The 13,862-nt window shown below is 41.7% G+C and overlaps 3 protein-coding genes across 5 annotated transcripts; 2 read left to right on the top strand and 1 right to left on the bottom strand.

Moving 5' to 3' along the window:
• Positions 1-118: 118 nt before the first annotated feature.
• LOC110862905 (LIM domain-binding protein 2) lies at positions 119-12,138 on the top strand. Of its 3 annotated transcripts, XM_035846287.1 has the most exons (11): positions 119-133; positions 228-468; positions 609-1,861; positions 1,941-2,127; positions 2,601-3,027; positions 3,440-3,515; positions 9,696-9,892; positions 9,972-10,144; positions 10,345-10,557; positions 10,641-10,764; positions 11,212-12,138. In XM_035846287.1, the coding sequence occupies exons 6-11, from the start codon at positions 3,478-3,480 to the stop codon at positions 11,604-11,606; spliced, it is 1,140 nt and encodes a 379-aa protein (XP_035702180.1). In that variant the 5' UTR covers positions 119-133; positions 228-468; positions 609-1,861; positions 1,941-2,127; positions 2,601-3,027; positions 3,440-3,477; the 3' UTR covers positions 11,607-12,138. The 3 variants fall into 3 exon arrangements, with proteins under 3 accessions (XP_035702180.1, XP_021967815.1, XP_021967811.2); XM_022112123.2 differs by having other exon boundaries at positions 123-468; XM_022112119.2 differs by lacking the exons at positions 119-133; positions 228-468; positions 609-1,861; ... (1 more) ...; positions 2,601-3,027; positions 3,440-3,515 and adding an exon at positions 8,734-9,314.
• LOC110845784 (translation initiation factor IF-2) lies at positions 1,179-3,166 on the top strand. Its single transcript, XM_022092294.1, has 4 exons — positions 1,179-1,297; positions 1,941-2,127; positions 2,601-3,027; positions 3,099-3,166. The coding sequence occupies exons 1-4, from the start codon at positions 1,179-1,181 to the stop codon at positions 3,164-3,166; spliced, it is 801 nt and encodes a 266-aa protein (XP_021947986.1).
• Positions 12,139-12,185: 47 nt separating the features above from the next.
• Positions 12,186-13,849, bottom strand: LOC118433874. Its single transcript, XM_035846288.1, has 4 exons — positions 13,344-13,849; positions 12,995-13,269; positions 12,513-12,921; positions 12,186-12,445 (listed from the first exon to the last, which is right to left on the bottom strand). The coding sequence occupies exons 2-4, from the start codon at positions 13,245-13,247 to the stop codon at positions 12,385-12,387; spliced, it is 723 nt and encodes a 240-aa protein (XP_035702181.1). The 5' UTR covers positions 13,248-13,269; positions 13,344-13,849; the 3' UTR covers positions 12,186-12,384.
• Positions 13,850-13,862: the final 13 nt, after the last annotated feature.

The following is a 13,862-nucleotide window of genomic DNA, read 5'->3' as shown; positions in this document are numbered from 1 at the left end:
AATGAAATCCCGTGGAAGGGAAGAAGCCACCATGATATGATGATGATGATGATCATCCTCATTTTCAGTTATTATACATACTCTAGACGGACGGCAAATAGTGGATGGATGGATGGATAGACAGCGTTTTGAAGTAAGTGAGTACAAAACTACTACTTGAAAAAGTGGTGTAAAAGTAAGTAAGGTGTAGTAGTATTAAGTAAGTAAGGAGCACCATTATTATTTAGATATATCTACGAGTCAATGGAGTTTTGTGATGGCACTTCACCGCTACTTCTTCCTCAACACCACCAAAAAATCTTTACCACTTCTTTAACCAATGCCAGGTCGCTCATCCAAGGAAAAGAAGTCGGTATCATCAACACCCCCAATAATAGCACGGTCGTCGTCCCTACCAACACAGTTAAGATTGTTGTTAGTGGTAAGGAGAAGGCTCAAAGTTGACGGGAAGAAGAAATCTAAATATTGGTGAGTTGGTGGGTTAGTTAACTAATGTATATTTGTAGTAGTACGTATGTAAGTATGTAAGTAGTACTGTGGTTGGTTGATTGGTTAAAGAAAGTGGACAAGAATAAATAATAATCATCTGCTTGTTATTCATTTTTAAGGAGGGATCATTTGACGAGACGACCCGTTAAGTCGTAACAGCGACGGGGTTAAGATATCATCCGGAGTTGTTGTCGAAGAAGACGACGACGCCGGTGTGGGGATCAGTTTTTTTACAATTTGTCAAAATTAATTCCAACCTTCCAACGGGTCGAATTACTTAACAAGTTTTATTTTAGTAAGGGGGGATAAGTCAGAAAAGACAAGTTGAGACCAAGACAATAATTTAATTACGGAAAGACTTTTAATTTATCGAGTGAGATTTAAATCTGAATCTACTACTCTTCGATTTGAGATAATCATCCGCCGCCGGAAGGGAGAATTAAAGAAGTATGACCACCACATGCCAGCTTACCTTTCCCGGTGATGGTGACGAACAGTGATTTTAAATTGGGATATAAAAAACGACATTGAATTTATATATTTTGAACGAGAAGCCAGGTTTAGTTGTTGTCGTTGCTGCAAATTAACCTGACCTTGTTTTGTTGTTCATGTATCGATGCGTGGTTAGTTTGCTAAAAAAAGTTTGGTGAAATTCCGTATAATTTATTATCCCGTCTGGAAAAGTGACCATGAACAAGTCCTCGAGTAGTGGAAGAACAAAGCATAAAAACGAGGACGATAAAATAATTCCGGCTTCGTCAAATTCCAAAATATTTCCTTGTGTTGTCGTCGTCGCTGCCGCCGTGGTGTAAATCTCGTCAATTATTTACGAATGAATGGAATCAATCGTGAGAAGAACAAGGCTTAACAAATTCAGAAGACATTTACTCCAAATATTTTAATTTATATTTTACTAATTAATTCAAACTTCCGGTGATGACATAGTAAAATATTCAACAGAGTAGTTATTAGGACAAAATGGTATAGTGGTTCATATATATATTTATTAATGGGACACGAGGAGTGCATTATTAATTAATTAATCATTAATGATGCTCGTTCATCATACTCACTGGGTCAGTCAATCTGAATATCGTAGTTAGTGGTGTAGGAGGAGTTGTCAATTTATATTAATTCACAAAAAAGAACACTTTTGGACAGTTTGTTCCTTTACATTTCGACTTTTGCAAGATTACAAATTGCAATCTGAGCGAAGAAAGTAGGAAACTATTTTCTTTTTACAAAAATTGCCAATTCGCCAAGAAGAATATCAGTTTATGGTTCCGAATTTGGTGCGGGTCACCCGCCGCTGATAAACACAACCGTGAAGAACCACATTACAAAAAAATTTATCTTTCTACGTTATTTAAAGGTTGGTGCTGACTTTTTAAAAATTGTGCTTTCCAAAGTTTGACGTTGGTTAATTGTTTTGAAATTTTGTAAAATCCTAGCTCAAAGCTGGAGCCACCAGAGACGGCGCTCGGACCAGCTGGAGGAAATAGCTTGTGGACCAAGTCGATAATATCACCCAACACAACGGGCAGTGACCCTACGGGAGGGGGCAACCGGCCTTTTGCGGCCACCCCCAACAACCAAACCACTTCGCCCTTCTCCGCCCCGGGTACTCCTAATTACCAGGTCCGTCCGTCATTCAGCCAACTATTGACTGGGAACTGGTTAAGGGTGATGGATTTGATTTGAATTTCAGCCCGCTCGCAATGTTAATCAAATGGGCACGTGTTTTTGGCGGGCAGAAATTCCATCACCCTTAACCAGTTCCCAGTCAATACAACTAACTAACTACGCTAAGATAACAGTGCATAAGAATTCACGCCAATCTTTGTAATCATTGAAACTGTGTATGTAAAGTGCACATAAAAAGGTTTAATAATCTGTGAGGTGTAGCTTCAAACCGTTCCCATATAATTGTTTCTTAACTTTGTCCCCATTTGTGCGTTTTCACAGTTTATGAAATTTGTTTTATTGACTGTACAGTCTCAAAGCTTGGCGTTAATTGTGTATAGTGCTCTGTTCCAACCAAACCAATTTTACCAAATTTATTTGCAAGCGTGCAACATAAAATTGAAAACTTTTTCTTTCTATTTCTCTAGAGCGGAGGAGGGGGCGGTTACCCGACGAGCGGGAGTGTGCCCGCAGCAGGAAGTCCATTTACACCGCAAGGGGGTGCAGCTTCCGGCGGCGGCCCCTCCACCCCGTGCCCACCCCCTCACTACGCCCACTCCCCAGTCCCCTCTGGCTCCTCCACCCCCGTCGGATTCAATTCTCACGGCCCACCTCACGGCGGAGGTCAATTTAACCCTCAATCCGGCCTTTACAACGGTCCCGGTGGTCCCAACTCGCCATATTTCAACAACTTTCCTCCCAACGGCGGTGGTCCACCTCCACGGCCGAGAAACAACTCGTTCCCGCCCTATCCAAACCAAGGCCCCTTCGTTCCCGGCGGGGGTGGACATAACAACAATTTTGTCCCACCCCCTTTCCCCTCACATCACTACTCTCAACAACAAATACCTCCCGGTAAGTGACAGAAAACAGTGGAATGAAATACAAATTAGAACATAACCTTTTCGCGATTTGTATTGCCACAGTCCGACTTGCATCAAGCGTAGATTGTTACCGTTCCATGTTATTTTCTGAAATTGTAGAGACGTTTTGAAAAAAGTTGCTAGCACGATGTTAATGTCAACTAGTTTGCAATTTGTAAAATAATTTATGATTTGCGTCAAGTTAAAGTTTTACGCCGAATTGAAAAATAATTAATACTACCAAATCAACAAGCAGTTTCACATCATACTTTCTCTTTAATATCAATCAAAACACGATATTTGCAATTTCAGACAGCGACAAATGCATGTCGACATTATTACTTTAAATTCTAATTCCTTTATGAAATTCTTTCTCATGTTCTGAATTTTCATTTTTCCTCCAGGACCACATTTACCTCCCGGCCCACCACAAAATCCTGGGATGCCTGGGCTTATGCCTGATAGGATACCTGACCATGGGTAAGCTTCATCCTCATTTTGATTCGTTTATCTATTTCCCTCCACTTCTACCAAAAGTACAGTCAATTTAAGAACAATATGGACTCGAACCATTCCAAAAATTTGGTACACACGAATCTCGAAGAAAGATGTAAATTTAGTACCATGAAAATCAGATTCATGGCGTTGCCTGGTTAATTTGAGAACGAAGAGGAGAAAACAAACTCGACTCGGAGAAGTCCAAATATTTGCTTCGCTACTTGTTCCTTCACTCCCTCGTTATCCTTTGGCCTCAATTATACTACAGAACGTTGCATCAATACGCTAGCAGGGAAAAAGTTTCTACTTTATAATCTGCAAATCAAGCAGAAACTGAGTTCAAAAAGAAATTAAATTTTTCCGACTGTGTAAACTTTTATCAAGTTGACGAGCAAAGTTTTTTTTAAAATCTAGGCGACAGCTTCGGTCCATACATAAATCGTAGCATTACCGAGTTCTTTGCAATCAATTCACTAAATTTATTATGTAAGGGAAGAGTGGCGTTAATAATAATACAAATGTATGACCTTCCGTCAGTGTAAGTTTTTCCTACCTCTGGACTTTCACTTTGTATGCATGTACTAGGCTGAGGAGTAGAAGGTCACTACTTGTCGGGCCCCGATTTCGATCTCCTTTGGATATGTTGTAGTACTACATGAGTGTAGAAAAAGTGAAGGAGGGTTAGACTCCATGAGCCCATTTACGCCCGCCACACCCCCTCAAAGGCGCCCAAACCCCCAGAGTTGCCGCACTAAAATCATCGCCAAAAATCGAGTTTTGGTCAGATTTTCAAGAAATTTACATTTTTGTGATCCCAGATAGTTGCTCTATCATATCCAATAGCAAACTCAATTTTTTTGAAATTTCGAATTTTTTCAATACATACCCTTGGTCAGAAAATCTTCGAAAATATTGAAAATTTCAAAAAAGTTGAGTTTGCTATTGGATATGATAGAGCAACTATCTGGGATCACAAAAATGTAAATTTCTTGAAAATCTGACCAAAACTCGATTTTTGGCGATGATTTTAGTGCGGCGACTCTGGGGGTTTGGGCGCCTTTGAGGGGGTGTGGCGGGCGTAAATGGGCTCATGGAGTCTAACCCTCCTTCACTTTTTCTACACTCATGTAGTACTACAACATATCCAAAGGAGATCGAAATCGGGGCCCGACAAGTAGTGACCTTCCACTCCTGAGATTGATTCGTCTTCATGTCGGGTTTTTGCCTAGGATCGGATTACAAGATTAGTTCATTTGTTTGGTTTTAGTACACAGCACGACGACATAATCATTATTCTGCAGTATATCGGATTTCCTCGGAGAAAAAACATATCAATTCCCCGTTTCCACCTGACATTCTGTGTCCCACCGTCGTACTCTCTTTCTTTCTGTCCTGTTTTTTGAAATATGTGTCGCAGAATGACAAACTGACAGGGAAATAATAGAGAAAGAAAAGTAAAATTATTCCACCCAACACTGGACATGGCATAACATAACGTCGAGTACACATGCATTCATACGCCACGAGTAGACGAGTTACTTGGAATGTCATGTCATGCTGTTTTTGGGCCAATTGTTCCTTAAAATCGATACACATGTGAAATTGGTGGCTTGTTTTCCCCCACCAATCTATATACACTTCCTTTTCCTTCCCAACTATTAACTCGTCGTCCTTTTTTTTCTTCTACCTGACCAAACCAGGTATATGGTACATTCATATGTACATACATACATATGTAGGCATGTTACACTAAAAACTCTGCCAAACTATTATTATTATGCATGAACTGTTTTCTCCAATTGGATATTGACTGCCCTCATCATCATCAGCATCATCATTACTAAACGGTATTGACGGAGAGCAAATTTAGCTTATTTTCCTCTCCATGAGTCGCATCGCGTCGGTCGTGGCGTCGTACCGGACAAGAAAAAAACCCTTCTTTGGAACGTATCCATCATAATAAATTGATCAATTTTTTCACATAGTTCTCAGTAATAGTACATAGATATACATTTACATATTGTATCGTGTCGTTTCCTGTTTCTCTCTTGTCATCCATCCATTCTTTTCGTGACATGTTTTGCCATCCAGTGCGGGAATTGGTGTCGAGTTATTATTGAATGAGGTGGCTTGGTGGTGGCATGGTGAGGTAAGTAGTCTTGTTCTACTACTGCAGTACAGGTAGAAAGAAATGGAGGTGAATTAAGTATTTGTAGTGGTGGAGGAATACTTATTTAGTTGATGCTGGTTGGTGGTGTGGTATCGATAATATAATAATAATGTGAGACCAGAGCGTGTGTGTGGTATGGGGCTGAATGATGTTCGACTATTACATGGACTTTCCATTTCCACCTAAGGTTAAGTATATCACCAACCACTCGATGGAAATATCTATGTACTTTACATACCATTACTAATACTACTGCTTGGACCACACCGTTTAAAAGAGTGGGATTGAGAAGATCCATAAAAAAAGCTGACCAACAAACCACGGAAGAAAGTGCATGGCATGCCACTCACTCACTAGTACTACTGGTTTACCCAGTAGTACGTAAATACGTTCATTGTTTAAAAGAGACGCATTCTTCTCTCCCATCTCTCTCACACATTGTTTGGTAAATAAATATCCCCGAGTAAGAAAAAAAATATGTAAAACTGCACAATTTTCATCCATCGCATCGCTGCGACGACGGTCGGTGAACATGATATCATTTCATCTACTAAAAAGTCCGACCAAAACCAAGCAGTTACCTCATCGTACATAAGTACTCGTGCTCGCTCTTACATATACAAAATGTGGTACGATGCTCTCCTTCTTCTTGGTGGTGGTTTGGTTTGTACTGCTGCTTTATACCCGGCTTTTTGTCCGAGGGGCCACCAACCTAACCTCCAATCACACGCTATATCCACCACCACCAAACGATATATATTCCGCCTATAGACAGATAGAGAGAGAGAGCAACACGCAAAAGAGCTTTAACATTTTTACAGAGGGTCCTATCCTCCTCCCAGGAAATTTTTTTAGGGTAAACTTCTCTCTCTCTCTCTTAGCTTTTTGAAAGAGGAGCAGCAGCAGCAGAAGGATAAATTGATCAGGAGGAGGCTGAAAAAAGGAGACGATGACTAGTTGAAGAAGAACACGGAGGAGGAAGAAGATGAAGATGATGAGGAGATGACGAAGGAAAGTCAGTCGGAGGGAAAAAGTGAGGAATTTCTAGTCGAGAGGAAATACAAAGAAAAACTTATTAGGACGATGTCCTCGTCGAAAAATAAGAAATCAGGGAGAGAGATTTGGATTTGGGAAACATTTATTAGTTGGATTCCTCCTATTTATTAATATGCATGAGAGACGAGGTGCTAGAGGAGACGTGTCGCTTGTTCGTGGTGGTGCTGGTGGGTGACGCTATGAATGAATACATATGGATGGATGGAGAAAGGAAGAGAGAGAGAGAGAGCTTATGTTACTTATTGATTCTTGAATTCAATTCTGACGACGACGACGACAAGTAGTATATAATTTGTTGCCCCGAGAGAGAGAGAGAGTTGGAGGCAGGGGGAAGGAATATGAGTGATGAAAATTTAAGTGTCCTCCTCACCAGTAGTGACATGTAATCATCAAAGTTTGGTTTTGGACCACAATACACCTCAAGTCTGGAGTGGGCCATTGTAGTTCAAATGTGTGAATTGGTCTGGTTTTCGTGGTGGTGAAAGTGAAAGTACGTCCGTCCCTATCTGGTACATAAGTACATGGTCTTGACCGTTTCCCAAAAACCTCTCTGCCTGCTGCACCATCCATCCCACCGTTAAACTTAACGTCATATATATAGGAAATAAGCAGATAGAGAGAAATCAAGGACTCTGTCCGCTATATATGCAGCCCAGCATATTGTTAACTAGTCAGGCTCGAAGGGAAAGGTGGTGGTGGTGGATGGAAAAGAAACACTCCTCGTCGTATCCTCGTGTTATTAGTCTCTCTCTCTCTGTATGTATTTCTGTGTATATCGTGCTGGCAGAGAGAAAACTCTCTCTTCGGCTTAATAGTTAGAGAGAGAGAGAGATGATGGGCCCCCTAGTTTGAAATGGAGTACGTACATGAGGAGCACACTACATCGCAGACAGCACTGCTTTCTCCTTTCCCTCTCTCTCCTACTGTCAGTCTCCTCCCTGTTGTGTGGTGGTGGTGGAGAGAAAGAAGACGACACAGCTACCACCACTACCAGTGACTAGTATGCAGGCAACTCGTGCTGGGACGGGTAGCAGGAAAGTTGTTAGCTTACGTACGTACCAGGGAAAGTCAGGTTTCGGATATGGATGAAAGTAGAAGAAAGTAGACGATATACGTGGGTGGTGGTGGTGATGGTGTAAAGTCTGCCCATGCTTGTGTTGCTTTGCTTGCTTGGTATGTAATAATGTTCAAGTTTTTAGAAGCTAAGCTGTCTCTCTCTCTCTCTTGCTTCTTGCCTGTATAATAAATAATACGACGACTTGGACGGACGACCACTGTTGGAGGAGGAGATGCAGGTTGAGAGAGAGGAGCAAGAGTCGTCAATCGTAGTAATGAACAACCCCTACCCGAAATTTCTTTAATATTATCATTTCGCAATGCAAGCCAAGCGGGGACGGTGGTGGTGGAACTAAGCTGCTGCTCCTGCTTTCCTTTTCTCTCCTACATGTCCATCAGTACATACATTGCATGGAGAGAGAGTGAGTGTGTGAGAGACCCGATCATCATCATCATCCACTTTCACTCTAGTAAATCATCATCCCCTTTGCGTTGATTTTTTTAATGGCCACGTGCTGGAGGTGACCAGTCGTCTTTGTCAAGTAGTCAGGATCATCTGACTCGTTCTTGTGGTAGCGATCCTACAGGTGTGGATTTGGATTTATGGGATCCGTCGATACTGTATCAATGCGGTGGTACTGGTGGTCGTACTCGTAGTGGTGGTGGTGTTGGTGGAAAGTGTGATAATAAATTTACGACTACTACTTGCTTTCTCCTCACTGGTCGTGGTGGTTTGTGACTCTGCTGCTACTGTTGCGGATGGTTCTTCATTAGTGAGACAGGAGAACAACTTGTCGTGCTAAATAATTCATCATTCTTGTTGGGACAATTCGTCACTGAAGTTCCAGTCAGTCGTGGTGGTGGTGGTGAAAGTGAGAATAATGAGAATGAAATAATCTCTAGCCGCTTGGGCTTTAAAATCTAATCACGACGGGTAAAAAACGTAACAATCCGATAAATCCGCCTCCCGAGGTGAAAAAGTTTTTCGACTTCAAGTCCGAATTTCTCGGGGGGAGTGGCGGACCCCTCGACAAGGGAGGTGTGGATGGCGGTGGTGGCGGGCCGGGCCTTGTCGATCGATGGGTCGACCAACCCCCATCCCGCCCGCCACCCCCCTGCTCCTGTGCCTCCTGCTGCTCCTCATCCAACCATTCTGGTGGTGGTGACCCCTGGGGGGGTGGAGGCGGTGGTGGTGGAGGAGGAGGCGGGGGCTGGATGCCACCCTCGCGACCACCTCCTTGTGGCCCGCCCGGGTCGAACAACTGTCTCCCCGTGTCCCAGTCCCCCATTCCGAACGGAGGAGGGATGGGAGGACCACCTCCGCCCGATCATCACCAAAACCATCCGTCTTCTAGAATCCCGCTCCCACCTCCGGGAGGTGGAGGACCTGGACCTGGTCCTGGGGGTGGCCCCATGAGTGGAAGGTGTGGTGGTGGGTCTGACCAGTTTTATTGCGGACCTGGACCACCTGTAAACCATCCTGGAGGACCTTATTATAGGTGGTTACTTAAATTGGATAGTAATTTAGAGGGTAGTCTTCACTAATTGTCGGGTTACATAAGCTTTATAAATGCTTAAACTGTTTTAAGTTGACAAAACTGAGGGCGAATTTGAAATTTGTGAGGATCCGTAAATACTTATGTACATATCGCAGTACAAATCTTACAATGACGATAAAATTTGAAACTTTATGCTCAAAAATTTTACACTTTGCTCGCCTTTGAGGTCACAGAACATAAAGTATTCATACCAAATTGTTACTCAAGTTGACTGTACTTTGTAATACTAACTTTTATAGTAATTTAATTAGTTGATTCAATTTCTACATGGTCGTAGGTATTTTGACGTAGGTTAATATATTTATTTCTTGTGATTTACAGACCCATGTCCATCCCTAGACGAGCTGCCCCCTGCTTTGGTCAACCCGATTATCGATTGTACGAGTTAAACAAGCGGCTACAGCAAAGGACGGAGGATAGCGACAACTTGTGGTGGGATGCTTTCGCGACCGAATTTTTCGAAGATGATGCCACACTCACGCTAACCTTTTGCCTCGAAGATGGTCTCAAACGTTACAGTGAGTCGAGAATAATAGTCGAAAACTTGTAATGCTTTACATCTTACATAATGCTAAATGTTTTTGTTTATGGTTGCAGCGATCGGAAGGACGCTAATACCCCGCTACTTCCGGAGCATTTTTGACGGGGGTGTGACGGAGTTGTCCTACAACTTGAGACATCCCAAAGAATCCTTCCACAATACCAGCATCACCCTCGACTGTGAGCAATGTACAATGATCACTGTCCACGGGAAACCCATGTTCACTCAGGTAATACCGCAAATGGACTTATTACTGCGCGTCCCATTAGCCATCTTTGCCACCAGCGCTATAAACCTTGTAAAATGTGTTCCCGAAGACCTTCTTTGGGAACACAGTTAGTTGGCAAGATTGGCGTGAATTTGCTCACTACGTTTGTGAGACAAGTTATGAATAATTAATCATGTTGATTATTTTTGTTCTTTGGATAGGTTTGCTCCGAAGGTAGATTAATATTAGAGTTCACTTTCGACGACATGATGCGAATCAAGTCGTGGCACTTTGCTGTGAGAACTGCTCGTGAGTTAGTTCCTAAGAGTGCAGTCGCGATGCATGCCCAACAACAAGACCCCAACATGATTGACCAACTCACAAAGAATATAACACGGCAAGGACTTACCAATTCAACTTTAAATTATTTACGAGTAAGTCATTGTGTTCTTCAGTCAGTCTTTATTGTACGACATTAAACTTTCCAACACTTATTCTTTTTCTATTTGTTCTGCAGCTGTGTGTGATTTTGGAGCCGATGCAGGAGTTAATGTCAAGGCATAAAGCGTACGCTTTATCACCCCGAGATTGTCTAAAAACGACGCTATTCCAGAAGTGGCAAAGAATGGTGGCTCCACCAGGTAGGACAATAATTAAATTGCGCTGTAAAAAAGAGAAGATAGCCATGCCATCATAATGGGTACTCACGAGGTCAAAATGTGCAATAAATTGGGCCACAGCTTGCAATTCAGTTTATAACTTTGTAATCTTTGTAAATTTCGTGAAATGGCTTTTACAAAGTGATACAAAAATGGGTACATATAATAAAAGTCGGACTGTTTGGGATGTATAAAATAGTTCGCAGGATTTGACAAGCTTACTGGGACAAATAGTTTCGGATTTTCTAATAAGTTTGCTAGAAACATTATTGGATGCGTTATAAAACTTGTTATTTAGTTTACAAACAATAAATTTCTGGGTATGCCATTGTGTAATAAATTGTACTTTGCGACCTGAACGACTGAGTAGGTCCATTGTGATAATGTAAAAGTTTCGTGGAAGCTAATTAATTTAATTTGTCCTCTCAGAAACGGCGAGACCTCAGTCAAAACGAAGAAAACGTAAAGGTTCCTCCTCCAATTCGACTGGGAATTCAGCGGCGGGGAATCCTCCCTCCGTGAATAAGAAACGCTCGCCCGGGCCGGCATTCTCCCTCGCCTCCCAGGACGTCATGGTCGTGGGGGAGCCGTCCCTGATGGGGGGCGAGTTTGGCGACGAGGACGAGAGGTTGATAACGCGGCTAGAAAATAGTCAGTATGACGCTGCAGCTGCGTTGGACACAGAACCGTTTGGTGCCGACTCCCCCCTTCCTGGCGGAGGTACGAATTCCTGGCCTCCACCCCCCGAGTCCCGCCCACCCCACGGCAATACACCCACCTCGCAAGACAGCGACAACAAAAAGTCCCCTGGAGTGAGCCAATGAGGAAAAAGAGTTTACAGAAAATTTACACAAATTTCTTATCAACAATTAATGTGAGAGAACAATGAAAATTTAAAATGAACCAAACCCTACCCATCCAAATCCACCCCATCCACGCAAAAGAAAAGTGTGTTCTTGGTCCCATATTTGACGACAGGAACGAAATGAGAAAAATTAAACTTTGAAACTTGTACCTCTACCGTGTATTGGGTCACAAAGTGCAACAAAATCCAAACCAACCGTCTATTAATTATTATTATGTTAATTAATTAATTATTAATTAATATATGTTCTCTCCTCGTCTCTAATTGTTCGTTGTTGTTGTTTTTTTTCAAAATTCATATCGAAAAGATACATAATTCTGCTGTGTTCCTCCTCTTTGTGTCCCGTTGTTCTCCTCCCGTCATCATATTTACTTACTGTGAGTGGTATATTATTCTGTTATAATGTAAAAGTGATACAATTGCAGTATTTGTGAATTTGTAATGTTTTGATGTTCATAATCATAAGTATAATATATATCTATACAAGGAAACATTTAGTAGTTGGCCACAAAATAATTATTTTCATGACTCATATTCGTTCGTTCTTTTCAAAATCCGATTATTTATTTTCAACCCCCTTTTGAAATCACATTAAGGACCTGATGAACTTTATGTAACTAATCAATATTATAACTTATAAACCATCTACATAAGTCTGCATAATGTAAACAACCCAAAACCTTTTTTTTCAAATTCAAATTTTAACAAAACCACAATTCCTAACAATGATTATCAATTCAAAATCCAAAATAATTTCGGTCTGGTGATGAGCACAGGGTTATGATGGGGGTCCGACTCCTGAAAATAAACCGGTGATTTTTTATACGCACATTTTACATAATTTCATTACTAATTCGTTTGTCACCTTCGACTCATGTCGGATAACCGCGAAGCCCTTGACACTGGACGTTCTCGCCTCGGTGGAGAAAATACACTAATCAATCTGTCCCGTCGAAGCCTCCTTGGCCGCTGGCAGTTCCAGAGGGGACAACGACTCGGTGGGCGATGTGAAGACTGGAGCTGCCCTCTCTGCCACCCCCACACTTGGCGACGATACGAGTGGGGACGACGACGCGCCATGTAAAACTCTTGTCGATCCTTCCTCCTCACGAATCGCAACGCCCTTTCTGTCCTTCTCTCCTTCCGTTTCTCATGCGAGAGCCAGGTGCGTTTTCGTTGGAGACGTTTCAACCGAACCCCAGCCGCCATAGTTTTGGCATAAGATCGTTTAATTGCCAGCCTTCTTTCAGACGGAAAGAGACGTTTTTTGGGAGCTGAATAAATAAAGAAAATACATTTTAAACCGATTTAGACTTGCTATTGTGTTGTGTCAATGAAATTTCAAACCTCTTAATTGTCGTGGTGGTGGAAGACAGCACCACAAAACGCTTGACCCTCCTCTCGGAATGTTCCCTATCACGATGGGTTGTCGAAAATTATGGTGGTTGATGAGGGGTTGGTTCCCCATCATCCACGGAACTCGAATCTCGAAAGGGCCGGAGGGTCGCCGGTTCGCTATTATCCCCACAGGAAGTTGGGGAGAGGATGAATAATTCCCATGAATCGGGGATGATGACGGGCACAGCTTAATTCTCTTCATTTCCTCCTCACACGACAACAAGCTTCAAAAAAATATAAAATACTGTTGGTTAAAAAAATGGCACATTTATATTTAATCCTAATAATATTTGTTTACTTTTTTATCTTCAGTTGAAAAAGGTGTTGGAATTCATCAAAATGAGTAAGTAAGCTGGGCTCGGAATTGATGATGATAAGCCTGCTGTAGCAGAATGTCTCGAATTTCCGAACTTCCACGAGAATCGCTATAGATTATCTATAGATTATCAACACTACTACTAAAACTCCAAATATTCTCGATTGTTCTCAGCATCCATCGGTATACAAAAAACTCCTCACGCATACATACAATTCAATATCTCTGTACTTTTATGTTCGACTTTGGAATTTAATCTTATCGAGATAAGAAATACTATTGAACGAGATTACTTGGAGAAAGCAAAATGAATGAAAATATTAGATAACATTTTGTTTTGTTCCTTCTTATTTCATACATGCATAATTCATTCCTTGCATTATTCATGAAACCTTCAAAATAGTGTAAATATTCATTTTAATGAGGATCGAAGCATCATCTGCTTATTTTTAATTATTACAATTTTGCCCATGTCATCCATCTACTGCAACGAGGAGTCAA

Source organism: Folsomia candida, unplaced genomic scaffold (genome assembly GCF_002217175.1).
Source record: "Folsomia candida strain VU population unplaced genomic scaffold, ASM221717v1 Fcan01_Sc001, whole genome shotgun sequence".
Taxonomy (NCBI): domain Eukaryota; kingdom Metazoa; phylum Arthropoda; class Collembola; order Entomobryomorpha; family Isotomidae; genus Folsomia; species Folsomia candida.
This window is presented reverse-complemented; position numbering and strand designations above follow the sequence as displayed.

Coding starts and splice junctions, on each gene's coding strand:
- LOC110845784 (XM_022092294.1), top strand. CDS start 1,179: ATGAACAAGTCCTCGAGTAGTGGAAGAACAAAGCATAAAAACGAGGAC. Junction 1,298..1,940: donor GTCGTCGCTGCCGCCGTGGT/GTAAATCTCGTC, acceptor GTAAAATCCTAG/CTCAAAGCTGGAGCCACCAG. Junction 3,028..3,098: donor TCAACAACAAATACCTCCCG/GTAAGTGACAGA, acceptor GTATTGCCACAG/TCCGACTTGCATCAAGCGTA.
- LOC110862905 (XM_022112119.2), top strand. CDS start 9,031: ATGCCACCCTCGCGACCACCTCCTTGTGGCCCGCCCGGGTCGAACAAC. Junction 10,558..10,640: donor CAACTTTAAATTATTTACGA/GTAAGTCATTGT, acceptor TTTGTTCTGCAG/CTGTGTGTGATTTTGGAGCC. Junction 10,765..11,211: donor AAGAATGGTGGCTCCACCAG/GTAGGACAATAA, acceptor TTGTCCTCTCAG/AAACGGCGAGACCTCAGTCA.
- LOC118433874 (XM_035846288.1), bottom strand. CDS start 13,247: ATGAAGAGAATTAAGCTGTGCCCGTCATCATCCCCGATTCATGGGAAT. Junction 12,922..12,994: donor ACCACCACGACAATTAAGAG/GTTTGAAATTTC, acceptor TTATTTATTCAG/CTCCCAAAAAACGTCTCTTT. Junction 12,446..12,512: donor TTATCCGACATGAGTCGAAG/GTGACAAACGAA, acceptor GTTTATTTTCAG/GAGTCGGACCCCCATCATAA.